This window comes from Erinaceus europaeus, chromosome 1, assembly GCF_950295315.1.
Source record: "Erinaceus europaeus chromosome 1, mEriEur2.1, whole genome shotgun sequence".
In the NCBI taxonomy this organism is placed as follows: Eukaryota; Metazoa; Chordata; class Mammalia; order Eulipotyphla; family Erinaceidae; genus Erinaceus; species Erinaceus europaeus.
Window position 1 is genome coordinate 98,162,872 of NC_080162.1, and position 19,681 is coordinate 98,182,552.

The 19,681-nt window shown below is 41.9% G+C and overlaps 1 protein-coding gene across 2 annotated transcripts in view; it reads right to left on the reverse strand.

Annotated features, from left to right (window-relative positions):
• ALOX5 (arachidonate 5-lipoxygenase) overlaps window positions 1–19,681 on the reverse strand; it is a 45,526-nt gene that overhangs the window by 13,448 nt on the left and 12,397 nt on the right. Inside the window, exons 3-6 of one of the 2 annotated variants that reach the window (XM_007526496.3) lie at window positions 17,878–17,959; window positions 10,155–10,277; window positions 2,787–2,893; window positions 605–777 (exon numbers count right to left, since the gene is read on the reverse strand). In XM_007526496.3, coding sequence (XP_007526558.1) covers window positions 605–777; window positions 2,787–2,893; window positions 10,155–10,277; window positions 17,878–17,959 — 485 coding nt within the window. The remainder of the gene's footprint in view (window positions 1–604; window positions 778–2,786; window positions 2,894–10,154; window positions 10,278–17,877; window positions 17,960–19,681) is intronic. The other variant, XM_060191783.1, reaches the window with a different exon arrangement.

Here is a 19,681-nt window from a genome sequence, read left to right on the forward strand (position 1 = left end):
CATTTTTATTGTCACTAGAGTTATTGCTGGGGCTCAGTGTTTGAACAATGAGTCTACCACTCCTAGCAGTCATCTTACCTTCCTTTTAAAAATTATTATTGATAGGAAATATAGATATTGAGAGATAGTGGGAGACAGAGAGAGAGAGAGAGAGAGAGAGAGAGAGACTGCAGTACTGCTTCACTGCTCTAGAAGCTTTGCTCCTGCAGGTGGGGTACAGAGAGCTTGAACCAGGGGCCTTGTGCATGGTAACAAGTATGCTCAACATGCCACCACCTGACCTCTGCTCTTTTACTTATCAATATGGAAAATATTGGTGTTATTCTCCCATGCTTTAACATCATGGGAAATTGTTTTCTTCAGTTCCTCCTCCTGCATTGGGCTGCTGTAGTGTTCATAAAGGCTCAGAAACAGGAAAGAGGTCATTTCACTGAGGAGTGTGTATCTCACTATCAGCCAGACAAATAAGCCTGGAAGTAAGTGACCTGGGGAGGGGGGCATGAACACTAGTCAGCAGGAAGTGATTTCCACCTAAAAGAATGGACCAATTCATCTGAGCTGGGCCTCAGGCCTTGGCCAATGTTCCCAGTCAACAAGATCCTACCTCAACCTCCTCTTCTAAAGTGAGTTGCCTCTCCAGGCTGCACTCCACCATCTCTGTGGTCACTGGGAGCTTCTTGGGCAACTTGGTGCAGCGCTGGATCAATACAGGGTTGCAGCCATTTAGGAACTGGTAGCCAAACATGAGGTCTTCTTGCCAGTGACTCATGACCCGCTCTATAGGGAGAGAACAATGGCTCAGTCTGAGCAATGGATGCAGACAGCCCAGAACATGGTCCTCCTGACCCTGACCATGGACTAGAGTATCTGCTGGGTCCCTTACCCTAGGCACTCACGGGACAGCTGGTTGACCACAGGTCCCACCCACTCAGCCTAAAGATCTGTTCCCCTGTCCATAAAAGGGTCAGGTCATGGAAGCACCCTACCCTTCCTGAGCTGGTCCTTAGTGAATCAGAACAAAAGCAAAAGCAGATAAATAGGATTGCACAAAACTTAAAAGCTTTTTGTCCATCAGAAGCAGAGTCAACAAAGCAATAAGGCAAAGGTAGCTTATGAAATAATCATGTATTTACCAGGGGACTATCTTTAAACTTACTTTAAAAACTCTTATAACTCTGGGCGGTACCACAGTGGGTTAAGCAAACATGGCCCCAAATACAAGGACTGGCTTAAGGATCCAGGTTTGAACCCTCAGCTCCCCACCTGCAGGGGAGTCACTTCACAAGTGGTGTATGAAACAGGTCTGCAGGTGTCTATCTTTCTTTCCCCCTGTCTTCCCCTCCTCTCTCCATTTCTCTCTGTCCTATCCAACAATGATGAAATCAATAACAACAACAATAATAACTACAACAATAAAAAGCAACAAGGTCAACAAAAGGGGAAATAAATATAAAAATTTAAAAAAACTCATAACTCAATAGGAAATAACCCAATTGAAAGTGGGGCAAAGGGCTTGAATAGACATTTCTCCAAATAAGATAAGCAAGTGATCAGTAGATTTACAGAAAACTCAACATCACTTATCTTCTGGGAAATGCAAATCAAAACCACAATGAGAGAACACCCTGCATCTTCCAGGATAGCTGTTCTTAAAAAAAGAAAAATAAATAACAAATAAAGAACAGAAAAAAGAAAATTAAAACAAAAGGTGACAAATGTTGGCAAGGATGTGGAGAAACTGGACCCCTCATGCACTGTGGATGGGATAGAGATATACAGCTGCTGTGGAAAACAGTATGAAGGTGCTTTAAAAAATTAAAATGAGAACAACCACTATGATCTAACAATGCTACTTTTGGGTATATTTATAAAATAATTGAAATCAGGATCTGGAAGAGATAATTACTCTTATGTTCATTTCAGAATTAATTCATAACAGGAAAGATGTAGAAAGCAATGTAAAAGCCCATCTACATTGGGCAAGATATATAATATGTCCACACAGTGAAATACTATTCAGCCTTAAAAAAGGACATTCTGTAGAATGTGACATCATAGATGAATCTGGAGGCCACTGTGCTATGTGAAATAAACCACAGAAAGATCAATACTTAAAATAGTCCAACGTATGGAATCAGAGAAATGATGGCTGACTGCTAGAGATTTAGGGAGAGAGAATTTGGAGGTCTGTAATCAATGAGAATAAAGTTTCAGTTCAGTAAGCTGGGTAAGTTCTAGAGATCTGATACAGAATACTGTACTTATCAGAGGGGCCTTCATCTAGAATGGAAGAGTAGGAAGGTTGAGAAGGAAGGAGGAGGTCAGAGGAGTAGGCAAAGGCAGTTTTCTCTCATGTGTTGATTTCATTCCTGTATTGTTCTCTTTCTGTCACTGTTTCATTCTTCCTTGACATCTTTGGAAAATACCTGACAAATACATCCTAGTCTAAAAGAAGCTAATGTTTTTGTTTGTTTGTTTGTTTTTTTGTAATTGCTAAAAAAAAAAGGTTAAGATCTGGGAGTGGGGCGGTAGTGCAGTGGGTTAAGCACAAGTGTCGCAAAATGCAAGGACCAGCACAAGGATCCTGGTTCGAGCCCCCTGGCTCCTCACCTGCAGGGAAGTCGCTTCTGCAAGTGTCTGTCTTTCTCTCCCCTTCTCTGTCTTCCCTTCCTCTCTCCATTTCTCTCTGTCCTATCCAACTACAATGACATCAATAACAACAATAATAACTACAACAATAAAACAAGGGCAACAAAAGGGAATAAATAAATAAATATATATATTACCAGATATAGTGTTGCTGATCTTGACGAAGATTTTCTCAAAGTCATGGAAGTCACTCCAGGATGACTGGAACATGTGCATGAAACGGTTGATGAAGAGATTCTCCATCCTGCCAAGAGGATGTAGTGTTATCCTTCATCCATACTCAAGCCCACCTCCCTCTGCACAGCCTCTTCACAAAGTGTGTCCTCACCAGGATACCCCCCCACCCCTGCAAGCAGCACCCAGAGGACAGCTGATGGTTTAGTTGAGCCAGGAAGAAAATAAGTACTCACTTTCTCCACTGCAACTCCCCTATGAAAGAGACCAGCTGTTTGTCCATGAGAACAGTCTATGGTGTCTCTAATTCAATCCATGTCTCTAATTCCATTCAAACTGTGCTCTGTGTGTTCATTCATTCAACAAGTTGCAAGTTTTCAGGGACAGAGGACCATGTCCTCTATGTAGTTACTCTATGGAGATTCCCCTAAGTTTTAGGGGTTGGAGTGGCATGAACAGTTCAGTTGAGTTTAACCCTCTATTTACTTTCTGCCCAAACTTGGCCCAAATGCTCACTCCTCAGGATAGTAGAATAACCTAGGTTAAGGGGTTGATAAATTAAAAAATTCAGGTTGCATGTAATAAGGAGTGAGAATTGAGTGGCCTGGCAAGTTCAGAAGCTTCCTGGAGGAGGCTGGATTGATTGGGGGAAGGTGTGGAGAAGAAAGAGACTTCCCAGAAAGAGAAAGAAGAAAGAGACTGCTACATGCCCCAGCATGGCACAGGGCATAGCTTTGGGAATTTGGGTCAGTGCACATAATAGGTTCGTATTTTGTTCCTGCTGTGAGCATGTAGCTAGCAGATCCTCCAAAGTCCAGGCCTCCCCCACATGTGCTGTCTTTGCGCATCCTGACACAGGACCTCTGTATGTGGGGGTCCCTCCTCCAGGAATGCCTCATACCTCTCTTCCTCTCCTGAGCATGTAGGGTGAGCATGTCTAGAGTATATCCTAGAACTCTGACTCCTCCTTTAATTTCAGATTCTGCCATTGCATCCCCAGAAGGTAGGGATCCCACAGACAAGACCCTGATGTTATATCTGCAATGCTGATGAGCCTAAACCATCTGTGTCTGCTGTTTGAAGTACTCCACAGGAGAGAAAAGGTGTATGCAGCTGATGGGCACTGAGGACCCAGGTAGCACTGATCATAGCCTGAGAGGTATAGTGTAGATGTTTGGGAGAACATGCTGAGATGATCTGATACTGGACTGCCCTTCCTGTCCAGTTCTCTCCTCCAAAGGTGAGGGATGATAGTCAAGACCCTCGCCCTGGAAGGAGTCCAAACCCAAAATGACCCAGTGTCCACCTTGCACCCAGTCTTTGGCAACCTTATCTGGGATCTATGAAGCCTCTTCCTACCCTCTCCTACCCAGCAAAGCCAAAAGACTGAAAACAGAGACAGAGACTGAGTGATAGAGAATAGGAGAAAAACCACAGCAATGGACCCCCCCCCCCCATGCCCAGTACTACAGAACTCCCATAGGGTGCTGGGACTTAAATCTGGACCACATTCATGATAAGTGGCACACCCTACATGGTGAACAATCTCTCTCAATGCCCAAGGCTTGGTGCATTGTCCACAGTGAATCTGGATAACTCGGGACACAGTCATCAAGCATGCTTGAAAGCAGTAAATTCTAACCGAAGGTGGGAATCCCACAGACAAACAGGAGTTGCTCTGCCCTCTGGTGGCCCCACCAGGGATAGGAAAAGCATCAGGTAGAACAGTCAGCACATGCTGCCTGCTGACAGAAGACCCCTTTTCTCCTCTGAGTCTTCTATCAATTTAGCAAACGCTTCTCTTCTTTGTGCTGTGTCTCCCATTACAAGTGAACTTGTGGGGAAACTGGGAGTGAGACATAGCCCCAAAAGGGTCACAGCCTTCCTGCTGTGTCTCTAAACAGAAGACTGGCACACAGACACACACATACAAAAACTAAAGAAAACAGGGTTGGGTATGATGTCTTCAGAGTAAACTACAGATCCAAGAAGAAGTGGTATTCTCGTAGGCAGAAGTTGAAAAACAAGATCAATCACCAGGTTCCAGATGCCACCAGGATGCTGGCCAGGCTTCCCTGGATTGAAGACCCCACCAATGTGTCCTGGAGTTCAGCTTCCCCAGAGACACACCTTACTAGGGAAAGAGAATGACAGACTGGGAGTATGGACCAACCAGTCAATGCCCATGTTCAGCGGGGAAGCAATTACAGAAGCCAGACCTTCTACCTTCTGCAACCCTCAATGACCCTGGGTCCATGCTCCTAGAGGGATAGAGAATGGGAAAGCTACCATGGGAGGGGGTGGGTTATGGGGATTGGGTGGTGGGAATTGTGTGGAGTTGTACCCCTCCTACCTTATGTTTTTGTTCATTAATCCTTTCTTAAATAAAAAATTTAAAAAAAAAAAGAAAAGAAAAACAAGATCAGAGGGGAAAACACAAAGCAGAACTTGGACTGGAGTTGGTGTATTGCACCAAAGTAAAAGACTCTGGGGTGGGGGTGGTAGTGATTCAGGTCCTGGAACATGATGGCACAAGAGGACTTAGTGGGGGCTGTATTGTTATGTGGAAAACTAGGAAATGCTATACATGTACAAACTATTGTATTTTACTATTGATTGTAAACCATTAATCCCCCAGTAAAGAAATAAATATAATAATAATAATAAGGAATGGCGTTAGGAGGAAAGTATTTGCATGTCACCTAGAGATGAACTATTTCTACACACCCATAGATAACTGGGATATAGGAGCTTCCACATTCTGTAACTGCACAAAGAAAAACTTTTAACCCAGAGAGAACTCCTCACTCATTCCTGGTCACAGAGCCAGATGACTCAGTAAGTTAAAGGAACATTCAGGCAAAGACATAGCCAGATAAAGACACAACCAAGTAGTTACTCAGCCAGAAAAACACAGTCAAGTGTGAATTCACTTAGCCCTGTGCCAGTATTAGGGGAGTGTTCTTGTTTCCTTTGCCTTCCTGACCTTTGCTTTTTCTAGCAGCTTCTCCATTTTCCATTTCACAGTTTTACTGTCTTCCATAGGGACAGATCTTACTGAGAAGAGTTGACATCATTTTAGGCAGTGCAGATGGCTTTGAGAAAGGGAGTTGCTAAAGTGGTATGGAAACTGAGCTGCCCAGAGCCAGAGGCTCACTGAGGAAGATCTCTTTGATGCCTCAGCACTAGGCTTCAGCTTGCTTTCTTTCCTTTTCTCTTTCTTTCTTTCTTTCTTTCTTTCTTTCTTTCTTTCTTCTTTCTTCTCTTTCTTTTTCTTTTTTTTGCCTCTAGGGTTATTGCTGGGACTCAGATGCCTGCACGATAAATCCACTGCTCCTGGAGGACATTTCCCCCCACTTTTTGTTGTCATTATTGTTATTATTGCCATTGCTATTATTGTTGTGACAACTACAGACTTGGTGTTGCAAACTAGCTATTAAAGATGTGGATTATCTCTGTCAGGGTCTATGAGTGTAGAGGGGGCTGTCCAGCAGAGGTGGGCATTGTTTCCCCATCAGACTACTAGGGGATGAGATATTCAGTCTCTGAGCCCCATTCTGTGTTCTGGAGTCTGGACACAAAAATCCTGGCTAAGACTGGGTGTCCACATGCAAGTTCAGGACGAGACAAGAGAAGGCATCTGAGGTGGGTGCTGGTCAGCACAGAGAGTTAGGGGCCTGGGCCAAATCCCAGTCCCATCACTTGCTATCCAGGTGTTATTGGGCAAATCTCTAAACTCATCTGTGAAGTGGAACAATTGTCCCTGCCTCACAGGCTTGTTGTGATGTATAGAAAGCTTTGGTATGTAAGAAGAGTTCCACAGATACTGACAAGCAGTATCATGATTTTATTTACTGTTTATATTAAAGTCTGTAGCCTTTGGCCTTGGCCATGGCTCTAGTTCTGGGGCTTCCAGTGGCTAAATTCACACTTCAGTCAGTAGCCTAGCACTTGGCTTCCCCTGCTCCCCCAGGGCCTCCTGCCAAGTTCATTCATTCCCCTTTATCCTATGCACTCAGTTCATAGGAAGATCTTCACCCCCATGCTGGCTTTGTGCCCCACCCCACCGCCAACCCCACTGTTATGTAGACTCTGATTCTCCTTAATTTCCTCTCCTCTCAAGTCACTGCAAGTGCCATCACCCATGGCACTGGTGACATCTGAGTCATTGCACCCAAAGGGCCCTGGTCAGCCCTAAACCTCTAGAGTTCTTCTTCTTCTAGTGTTTGCCCTTCTTCCGTACCCAGTCAACAGCGTCAGGTTGAGCCTGATGTAAAGTTTCAAGACCTCCTTTGAATCTGGAGAGGTGGCAGTCATTGACTATGTGGGTCATAGTCTGTCTGGAGCCGCAGGGGCAGTTCGGGTCGTCTCTGGCTCCCCAGCGATGGAACATAGCGGCGCACTGGCCATGGCCTGTTCGATAGCGATTGAGGAGGGCCCAATCATAACGTGCTAGGTCAAAGCCGGGTTGACGCTTGCAGGGGTCTGTGATGAGGTGTTTGTTCTTTACCTCAGCTGACTGCCAACTCTGTTTCCAAGAGTCTGGAACAGAGAAGTTCAGTGTAGGCGTAGGGGACCAGATTGGATGACGAGACGTCAAGCGTTGGACAGGGTGGGCGAAGATATCCGCGTATATTGGCAGGTCCGGTCGAGCATAGAGGTGGGAAATGAACTTAGATGATGCCGCATCCCGATGAATTTCTGGCGGGGCGATGTTGCTAAGAACTGGCAGCCATGGAACCGGGGTGGAACGGATGGTTCCAGAAATTATCCTCATGGAGGAATATAATTTGGAATCGACCAAGTGGACATGGGGGCTACGGAACCATACTGGGGCACAGTATTCTGCAGTGGAATAGCATAATGCCAGAGATGATGATCGTAGTGTGGAAGCGCTCGCGCCCCATGAGGAGCTGGCCAGTCTTGCAATGATGTGATTCCTCGCGCCCACCTTTGCTGCAGTTTTTATGAGATGTTCGTGAAATGACAGAGTGCGATCGAGAGTAATGCCAAGATAGACTGGCTGGGCTTCATGCCGGATTCTCTAGAGTGATCAAAAGCCGGATTCTTCTAGAGTGATCAAAAGCATCTAACAGCGAACCCCTTTCTTGACACTAAAATAGAGGATCTCACACCTTGTCTTTGCTTTAAACCTTCATGGTCCTGAGGATTTGAAGCACAGACCTCAACTCCTAAAAACCCTGGGACCTTTGCCCACCCCCCTACCCTGGTAGCCTCAGAACCACGTCCCTAGACAGGTCTCCCAGTCTAGTGTTTCTGGACTATCAAAGCTCACTGCCTTTAATATCTTAATGGCATCTTTTCATTTATCCAGTTAGTATGGTGAATGTGTGACCTTCAAGACCCATATTGGACCTTTAGAAAACTTTTTTGTCTTCCAATGCTACCCCTCACCAAAGTCATGTCCTCCCCTGCATCAGGTTTTCCCCAAGGATTATCTTAGACATGCTACCATGATAAGATAGACATAGTTTGATCTCCATGAGACTGTGATCTTCTTCTTTATTTTATTTTGCTAATGATTTAATATTGATTTATGAACTCCTTTATTGGGGCCAAGAACCATTTTATCCTGCCCTCTCTTGCTGCTTCTCAGCTTCTAAGTCCCCTCTCCCATCCAGGCCTCACCAGACAGCTTCAGTCTCTTCCTTTCTGCAGAAGAACTCTGATCCCACCCCCCCATTCACACCCTTGATCTCCTCTCTTTAGACTTCTGCATTTCTCAGGGGCCTGCCTGCAATTTCCTTCCCTTTACCATCAACTGCTCTCAAGGATTTACCCTGTATATATTTAATTTCTTTTTTGTCCAAACTGGAACAAGTAGCTGATGATACATTAATGAAGCAGGGTGGTGGTGGTAGGGAGCTACTGACATAAGACACTGCTCTTCCATCCTTCCTGTCTGAATTGCCTTCTGGCCAGATGCCCTTTTCCTCTGCCCCACTATTGGCAGGCCTCAAAGTCTACTGAAGGCTCTTTGCTTAGTCTTGAGCCTGCATGTCCCACCTCACTTACCAACCCTGCAATTAGAGGCTGTTTTCAACCTCAGTTTGACCCTAAACTAGACTCATTTTTTCTATAAAACCTTTCTCCCCCACTTTCCCCTGTTAATGATCAGCCTATTTTCTTTCTAAGTCAGATGCACAAGGTCATGGATGCCCTGGGTTTTCCCCTCAGCCTGTCCCTTCTGTGACTAAATTAAGACTGGATCTCAAGTCTGTCCATATCACATGCCTCAGCCTCCCCTGATTTCTGGTTCTCTGTCCTCATTTAGCCTCTGGGTTCTGTAATCTATCTGATCCTCAGAGGTTGCCATATCAGACTTCTGCAGTGCAGTTCTGCTTCCTCTTGCACCTACTGTTTCTCAGTGAACATTTCAAGTCCAGGTCCACAGAAGCCAGCTGTCACCCCTGTTCTCTGTGAAAGCATTTCTGACACTGCCTTAACAGCAAGTCATCAGTGGTGGGGTGGTCAGCATGCTTCTGTGTGCCCCCCGGGGGGGGGGGAGGAAGGTGGCCCCTCAAGAAGCTGCAGTGGTTGGGGCCCCAGCACCCCTGAATAAGCCTGCCCCCTTCTTCACACTCTATTAGGAAGAAACACTCTTTCACAATTTCCTTTGAAGAAAGGAATCCCCTTATCATCCTCACTAACCACCCACAGTCAAGTTCCAGGCTACAAAAAGTAAGTCATAGTAAAAAAAAAAAAAAAAAAAAAAAAAAAAAATTGCTCCTTTGGCAACATTAGGAAATTTCACAATTCACTTGGTTCTGTGAGCAGGCTCAACCATGTCATACCTTTGTATTTGGTAGTCTCTTTCTCAGAGCACCCTGAATCTGCTTCCCCAGCCCCCCCCCCCCACCAGTGTCTATACTCATCTGGACTGCAGCAAAGCCAGGTCAGATGTCCTTCTATATGAAGCCTTCTAAACCCTATAAGAAGACACCTAGACAGTGAGAGTTTCTGTATGAGCCCTTTAGGGCAGGGACTGGTTAGAGGAAGCAGGTGCTCCACAGATTATGATGATGGAGAAGTGGGTCCTGGCCAGCCTGACCCTCATTGCCAAGAATGGGTGAAGACCAATACTGTCTTTAGAGAGAAGCTTCTCTTATGAATAGAAGCTGTGGCTTTGTTGTTCAGATGAAGTAAACTGAAGCTCAGAGAAATCAGTTGCATTTTTATTATCATCTCTCACCAGGCCACAGAGTTCTCTCATGTACCCCTCAGCTCCAGGAGTGGAAGACAGTGAGGGTCCCACTTCTGTTCCTGGCCTCTAGAAAGTTGCTAGGATTCCTAACCCTCTACAAACTTACGCTTTAGAGTAGTTCAGAACAAAGTCCACTCCTTTTTCACTATCAAACTGGATGTCACGGGGCAAATCCTTGTGGCATTTGGCATCAATACTCAAAGGGAATCCAGGGTTCCACTCCACCCACCTGAACATAAAAAAAAAATGTTAGAGGGGTACAGTCTCACACCACCTCCAGAGAGGTTTTTGCACACCTCACTTACCACCAAATTGTTATTTCCTTCCACTATAAGTTGCAGCCCCCCTCTATCTCCTCCCACTTTTTAATTCTTGGGTCTACTGAGATAGAGTAATGTTCTGGGGTGTTTTTGTTTTTGAGTTTTATGAATTCTTTTTTTTTTTTTAATAAACATGTTTTATTTGTTTTGCTTATACCAATAGAACTGTCATTTCCCTAAAACAGAGAAATCAATCTAAAAAAATTCAAGCTAAAACACATACTGGTGCTTTTCAAAAGATAGAGGTTTTATGAATTCTTATAAATACAGCTATTAACCCTTTGATGTGTGGTGCATAATTACCTTCTCCCATTCAGTAGGTTTTTATCTGTGAGGTTCCTTTTGCTGCCCACAAGTTTTTTTCTTTTTTCTTTTTTTTAAGTTTGATATAGTCCCACTGGTCTATTTTTCCTTTTGTTTTCCTAGTCATTGGACTCCAGTCTCTGAAGGCATTACTGAAGTTGACATCAGGTATTCTGCCAATGTTTTCTTCTGTGTATTTAATACTCTCTTTTCTAACACCCAAGTCTTTAATCCTCTTGGAATTGTCTTTGGTGCATGATAAGATGTAACAATCCTGTTTTATTCATATATATATATATATATATATATATATATATATATATATATATATATAAAACTATCCAATTTTCCCAACAAAATTTATTGAAAAAGACTGTATTTTTCCATTTTATGTTCTGGGCCTCTATATCATAAAATAGCTATCCATATGTGTGAGAATTTATTTGGGGGCTCTCAGTTCTATCCCACTTATTGGTGTGTCAATTTACAGGGGCATAGTAAAACTGTGTAGTACTACTACAAGTATATTTTTAGGTAGACAAATATCAGATGCATGTGAAAACTCATGCAAGGACTCAGAAAGGTTTCCTATCTTTACCACCATTACTTGTTATGGAAATTCTAGTAATGTAATAAGGAAAGATTAATAGATAAATAAATGTAGTCTAAATTACTATCATTTAGGTAATGTGATCATATAATTTAGTGACTAAAAAGATTAGGTAAAACAATCAGAGTCAATAATAAGTTAAATAATATATATAAACAGGTAAGAATTTTAAAAGATAAGCAATTTATCTTTGTCCCAGTAATACTTATTTACCAACATAAAAATATCCTACTCTGAATAATAAATGCTCTGATTTCCCTGGGCATAGAGTTACTGAAAATGTGAAAGACTTCTATGAAGAAAAGAAACTCTATTGAAGAACATTACAAAAGATTTGGATGGGTAGAAAGATATATTGTGTGATTGGATGGAAATATTGAATACCACTGAAGGATTAGTACATGCATTCCCTAGAGTTCCTTGCTTTGATGCTAAACATGTTTCTATCTCTCGTTTGGCTGATGGTGAAAAGGACCAGCTGGAGTCACCAGATTCCTGACACATTGCAGCCTATTATTAGTTCTAGTTTAACTTCCAAATTAGTATCTGGAAGTCTGAGAGTTCATTTGAAAGAGGAATTCCAAGACAATGAAGATAGGGCAAACTTCAATGTTTCCTGAATGAAAAAAAAAAAGAGGAGGGGTCTGATAAGAACAAATACATTGAGTGAGAAAGAAAAATAACTATTACATATAAGAAAGGGACAATCTCACCAGAAAGCCCCTCTCCCTAGATTCTGCTAAAAGTCATAATACAGTGTAAAAGACACAGCATGGATTCACCTCTCCCTGGTAGAGGAGGTGTTTCCCATAAGGTGCTACAGAGAGGTAAGACATGAAGGACATGAAGAGGCATACATTAACAGACAAATGCAGCAAATTGCCTCTTCAGAGACAAACGGCTAATAATATACACATGCAATAAAAGGAAACCCCAACAAAACCAAGAGACTCCCTATAGAACAGGAGATTTCTACATGCTATAAATCAGACATAGGGCTAGTAACCAACATATATAAATAACTTATCAAATGCAGTGGCAAAATGGGGGTTGTGAAGGGTACAGAACTATTGTGGGAGGTGTAATGGGACTGTGTACCTCTAACGTTATGATCTTTTAAACCATTATTAAATCACTTATGAAAATAAATGTACACAAGAATTATTTTCCAGAAGCTAAGAGAGAATTACATTGCAAAAGGGAAAAAGGGACCAGGGAGTTAGTTCACCAGGTAGAGTGTATGCCTTGCCATGTGCACAGCCTATGTTCAGGTCTCAGAAACACCTGGTGGCACTATGGCACCAGGTTTAGCTTCAGTGCCATGGAATCTCTCTCTCTATTTCTCTATCTGACTGTAGAGCATTCCAGAGCAGTGAAATCAAGCCCCGCATGATTTTACATGAATAGATTCTTTACCAAAGAAGAAATAAGAAATCCAAAAAGGCAACAGATACACAAGAAACATGCTCAAAGTTATTGTCAGAGAAATGCAAATAAAGACAAACACGAGATAGCTCTTGACACCTGTAAGAATGCCACACATTGTAAAGAATAGAAACATCACATGCTTGTGAGGATATGAGGAAAAAATGGAACTCTTCTATATTGCTGGTAGCAAGGCAAATTGGTCCAATCTGTGTGGAAAACAGTCTAGAGACATCTCAGAACTTTAGAAATGGACCTACAATGTTACCTGGCAATTCACCTGGGGATATAACCAAATAAATAAAGACACTTATCCAAAGGGATATATGCACACCTATGTTCATAACATCACACTTCATAATAGCCCCCAAATTTCAGCAACTTAGATAAAAATATATATATTTTTTATGTTAAAAATGATGAAATAACCAGTGTTGTTTCTTCTTGGGTAGAACTTGAAGGAATCATGGTGAGTGAGATAAGCCAAAAGAGAAGAATGAATAGTGTATGATATCATTTATAAGTGGAACTTAAGAAGCAAGAACAGAAAGGGAAAACAGAAAGTAAAACCTGGATTGGGTATAGTGTATTGCATCAAAGCAAAGAACTCTGGAGAAAGGAGGCAAAGGGATGGAACTTGTGGTGGGGCTCTGGGGTCCAGTACATGATGGCAGAAAATTAATTGCTTCAGTTGGGAGTGAGAATGCTTTACAGACACTTATTATGAGGAGATGAGGAATTGCACTCATATCAATAACTGTACTATCAACCACTAATCATATACACAGTTAATATATCAATATAGTTTAGTGGTAATGAATTCCTTTTGTTGCTCATCTGAAAGCTCTCTGTTGCTCATTCAAATCTGAATGATGAACTAGCAGAATAAAGTACTCTTTGGTGAAAATATTTTCCATTTAAAACTGAATAGACTCTGCCAGTTCTTAATGATAGCATTTTGAATTTTTAATACTCTGTTTTTTAAAATTTTGTATTTATGAAAAGGAAACATTGACAAAACCATAGGATAAGAGGGGTACAACTCCACACAGTTTCCACCACCAGAGCTCCATGTCCCATCCCCTCCCTTGATAGCTTTCCTATTCTTTATTTTGAATTTTTATAGAAAAAGTACTTGATAGTCTTCTGAGTTTTCTCTTAGAGGCTACTCTGTTTTTCTCTAGCAGTCTTCAGAATAATTTTTTAAAGTTTTTAAAAATATATGTATATATATATATATATATATAGCTTCAGGGTTATTGCTGGGGCTCAGTGTCTGCACTACAAATCCACTGCTGCTGGAGGCTATTTTTTCCCTTCTGTTGCCCTTGTTTATTATTGTTGTTGTTATTGTTGTTCTTATTGCTGTCATTGTTGTTGGATATCAAGAGAGGAGGGGAAGACAGAGAAGGAGAGAAAGATGGACACCTGCAGACCTGCTTCACCTTTTGTGAGGTGACCCCCCTGCAGGTGGGGAGCCGGGGCTTGAACTCGGATCGTTGAGCCAGTCCTTGCATTTCTTTCCATGTGCGCTTAATCCACTGTGCTACTGCCTGGTCCCCTTAATTATCTTTATTTATTGGATAGAGACATCCAGAGATTGAGAGGGTAGGGGGAGGTAGAGAACGAGAGAGGCACAGACACCTGCAGCACTGCTTCCCCACTCATGAAGCTTTTCCCCTACAGGTGGGTCCTGGGGACTCAAACCCAGGTCCTTGTGCACTATAATGTGTGTGCTCAACCAGGTGTGTCACCACCTGGCCCCCAGTCTTCAGAATTTTGTCTCTGACTTTGATATTTACAATTTTAGTTATGTGCCTTGGTAAACTTTGGATTCATTATTCTTGGGAGTTTGTAGAGCTTCCTGAATCTGAGGGTCTGTCTCCTTTAACTTGAGGGAAATTTTCAGCTAGTATTTCTTTAAATATAAATTCTGTCCCTCTCTGCCTTTTTAGTTCTTCTTTACTCCTATGATATGTACATTGTTCTTCATGATGTTTTCCTCTAACTCCGTTATATTATCTTCATTTGATTTAGTGTTGTGTTTTTTTTTTTCCCTATAGGGGTGGGTGGTTTCCTCTACCTTCTCTTCCTATTTTCTACTGTCATCCTGTAGGTTTTCACTCTGATGTGCATTTATTTGAACTCGGTACTGCATTCTTCATTAAAACTTTCTATAATTTCTCTCGTCATTTTTTTTAAATACATTTCAGTTCTCTTGCATTGATCTTCTTGATTTGGTTACCATCCTTAGGGCCATACCTTTGAAGTCTTCATAAGGAAGTCTATTTAGCTGTGCTCAATTTGGGATTTTTTTTCTTCAAATTACTCTCTTGGCTCATCATTGTAGGTGTTCTCTTCATAATGTTCCCATTATTTTTGACTTTCTGAGGAGAACAGGGTCAATAGTCTTTGTTTGAGCCGGCCTAAGCAGTGACCAAGGATTCAGAGTCACAAGTGCCTGGCTAATACAGTATAATTATGATTTCACAAAGTCAGAAGTTTGAGGTTGCAGCTGTAGATAACCTAGTGAGAGGACTCTAGTAGTCTGTACCTATGGGTGCTTCTCTGTGGCTTCACTGGCAGGGTCCCATTGATCTAGAAGCCGAGTTCTGTAACCTGCAATAGCTGTGTGACTCGTAGCCTTTATTTCCCTTTTTCTTTTTCTTCACTGCTGTAAAGTTGCGGACACAGAGTTGTAATAGAGGTAGTGTGTGCTGGGCAGGCAGCAGAGGTATCTGGATCACAAAGACAACAAGGACAGGACCGTAGTAGGCATCAGCAGTGGAGGTGCTGGTAGTAGAGTCAGTGTAGGAGGCTGGTTAGTGTCAGAGGCTGGGTGTCTGCAGTGGCGGCAGGCAGGCTGCTAAGACCAACAGTGGCAGAAGCCCATCCAGGGTAACAGCAGCATAAGCAGCCAGCTAGCCTGGTGGGCAGCAGTACTGAGCCCAGTAGGATGGATGACTGCTGCAGCGGGAACCTGGCTGGGTAGTATAAAACTGAATGGGGAGTGGGTCTTTACCTTTGCTGTGAAGGTTTTTTTGTTCTCATTGTCTGGATCCTTGGATTTTTCTTTTCTTCTCTTTTTTAACACCTTATTTTTTCATTGGATAGTGACAGAGAGAGAAATTGAGAGGAGAGGGGGAGATTAAGAGGGAAAGAGACAGAGAGACACCCGCAGCCTTACTTCACCATTTGTGAAGCTTACCCTCTGCAGGTGGGGACCACAGGCTTGAACCTGGGTCTCCTTGTGCACTGTAATATTTGTGCTTAACCAGGTGCGTCACTGCCTGGCCATGAAGGTTTGGTACTATATGCAGTTTCCTTTCCTTTCCTTTCCTTTCCTTTCCTTTCCTTTCCTTTCCTTTCCTTTCCTTTCCTTTCCTTTCCTTTCCTTTCCTTCCTCTCCTTCCTCTCCTTCCTCTCCTTCTCATTCCCCTTCTTCCCCTTCCTCCTTCTTTTTCTTCTTCTTTTGCTAGAGTATTGCTCAGCTCTGCCTTGTGATGGTGCAGGGGATTGAACCTGGGACTTCAGAGCCTCAGGCATGAAAGTCATTATGCTATCTTCTACCCCATGCTTTGGAATTTTTCTTTTGTTGTTAGTTTATCTGAACTTCCAAAGTTGTTTCTTTGCTGGCTTTTCTATGTATTTTGTAGTTTTTGTTATGGCGGTGGAGGCAAAATGAAATGGGACTTGTAGTCTACTACCAACTTGACCAGAAGTCCTTAATTTTTTCTTTTCTCCTCCTTCTTTTGTTCTCTTTCACAAATAATACTGTTCTGTACATCTTCGTATTCAGGTTCACACACACACACACACACACACACACACACACACACACACACGCAGATTTGGATCTAGGAATCTACTACTTAGGCTGTAGATTACGATACAACTTCAGTGCTACTAGACATTGAAAGATTGTTTTATTTTTATGTTTATTTTTTATTACTACCAGGGTTATCACTAAGGCTTGGTGCTGGCTTCACTACAAACCCATAGCTCCCATTTGTAATTTTTTTTCTTTGTTTCTCTTCTTTCTATTTTATTTGATAGGACAAAGAGAAATTGAGAGGGAAGGGGGATAGAGGTGGAGAGAAAAAAAAAAAGATAACTACAGGCCTGCTTCACTGCAGGTTGGGACTGGGAGCTTGAACCTGGGTCCTGGTTCAGGGTAAAACATGTGTGCTCAACTGGGTGCCCTACTGCCTGGTCTCCCCCCAAATTGTTTTGTAAGATCTATCCTGCCAGTAGTGTGTGTGTGTGTGTGTGTTTGTGTGTGTGTGTGTGTGTGTGCTTGTGTGTGTTTAGTCTTAGTAATGTGGTCAATAAAGTCATCTGAACCTGAGATGGTTCTTTGTGGGAAACTTTTAAAATTGCTAAATTAATCTCTTTGTGAGTAGCTTATAATGTTTTCCTTTTATTGAAGAATTATGATTTACATTATGATATTGCCAGTTTTCTCTTTGTCCATTTCACTTGAATTAGCTAATGTCTGGAATTTTATCTATTCCTAGTATTTCCTTTCATTCATTTCACTTTCTGTGAGGTTAGTCTTAATGATCTGCTTTGATGTCTAACTTCATAACTTGAATTTCCTCTTTTCTTGGTCTGTTAGCTAGCTATTTGTCAATACTGCTATAGTTTATGTGTCAGTTTTACAGTCGTAGTATAGTAAGACTGAATTTTGTACTAATGTTGTGAAAAGTAAGGCAATCCCTACAAAGGGAGATGGGAGATCAAGGTAAATTTGAGATTTTACTACCCTTCTCTTCCTACCAAATGCCAATATTGTTGATTCTAAGTTTTTTTCATAACTTTCTTCATTCTTTCTGGTCTGTGTGAGGTGGAGCTTAGAGATGGAGGAGGAACACAGGTAGCCTCATTGTAGGCTTGGCCATCACTTACCATCAACGGTAGATCATTAACAGTAGGCCACAAAAATAGTGTTACCCAAATATAAGAAATCTTAGGGGTTGGGGAGATAACATAATGGCTATGCAAAAGACTTTCACACTTGAGGCTTTGAAAGTTCAATTCCCAGCAAGCCAGAGCTGAGCAGTGTTCTGGACTCTCTGTGTATCTCTTCGTATCTCTCTCAATAAACAAAATATTGAAGAAAGAAAATAAAGAGAAGACATCTTAGTTATTCAATTTGATTCATAACTCACCGATACTGCTTTTGCCGTGTTTCCAGTTCTTTACGTCTGTGCTGCTTCAAGATGTGAATCTGATCATCACGGGCCAACTTTGCTGTGAGGAAAGGAAAAATGTGAGAACAGCCCAATGATTTCCAAAATAGACACCCTGCCCCTGATGAATGCTTTATATCATGCATTGTCTTATTTAAGCCCCATAAGATCCCTTTGTGCTATAGTGAATTAAGTGGAATTTAGGAAGGAGGAATAGAAGATTACACATCTATGGAGTTGGGAGGTAGTGCAGCCAATTATGCGCATGTGGCACAAAGCGCAAGGACTGGCATAAGGATCCTGGTTCAAGCCCCCGGCTCCCCACCTGCAGGGGAGTCACCTCACAGGCGGTGAAGCAGGTCTGCAGGTTTCTATCTTTCTCTCCCCTACTCTGTCTTCCCCTCCTCTCTCCATTTCTCTCTGTCCTATCCAGCAATGATGACATCAATAATTGCTACAACAATAAAAAATAAAAAACAACAAGGGCAACAAAGGGAATAAATAAATATTTTTAAAAAAGATGACACATCTAATTAGTGAATATTTAACACAAGACTTAAATTTCGTACTCTTATCTATTCCCTTTATAAAAGATAGATCCAGTTCCTTACTCAGCAAGCATGGAGCCTGTACCTCAGGACTAGAAAATCAGGTCTAAATGCACAATGTAGTTATTGAAGTAACATGTACAGGTTTTATAGAGCTGGCTGATGAGTCTCTTTCTCTTTCTGGAAGGCACAGTGGTGCCCATTTCTTAGTGGGCATCTAGGTCCATCCATGTTGTTGTGAATGGTGGGATTTTACCTTTCCTTTTTTTCCAAATTGACTAGTTATATATCTGTAAATGAGCATTTTGTTTGTTTTAAACTCTTCACATGATCTTACAATACTTGATGAAATGGAAGTTTACATTTTTCCAAATTGACTAGTTATATATCTGTAAATGAGCATTTTGTTTGTTTTAAACTCTTCACATGGTCTTACAATACTTGATGAAATGGAAGCTTACATGTCATCGAATTAGTGTTTAGAATTCTTAAGGTAAACACCCAAAAGTGAGCTAATTGTATTATATGAAATGCATATATATTATTTAATTTTAATTTATAACATGGAAACATTGACAAAACTACAGGATAATAGGGGTACATTTCCACACAGTGCCTACCCTCAGAGCTCCATATTCAATCCCCTCCCTTGATATCTTCCCTATTCTTTATCCTTCTGGATTATGGCCCCAGGATCATTATGGGATACAGAAGGTGGAAGTTTTGGCTTCTGTAATTGCTTCTCTGCTGAACAACTAGTAAACTCATGGACCCCCTTGGAAATCTGTATTTTTGAACGTCTTGAGGGAATCTCTGTATTTAAGCCTGTCCTTAATTAATTTCGTCATACATGTTTTTGAGAAAGAGATACCAGAATCTTGTTCCACCACTGGTGATGCTCTAGTTTAGATGTTTTCTTTCTTTCTTTTCATTGTTTGGTGTCAGGTATTATATCAAGGATCTCACCCATGCAAGAGATATGCTCTACCACAGAGCCACCTCTCTGACAGTGTTCAAGATTTGAAGGCATCTCATTTCTCATTTCAGCAGTGGGTGTGTTTAAGGATAGAATCATGTTTCTTAGGGCATTTAGAGGAGGAGAGATCAGATTGTAGTTACCCTTCATCATTCAGTGTAAGGTTAAAGCCAGTGGACACAGTCAAGGTCACCTGAGCAGCAGGATTTCAGAGCATCTTATGAAAAGGGAGGTCTAAGATTGCTAAAGATCTTTGTGC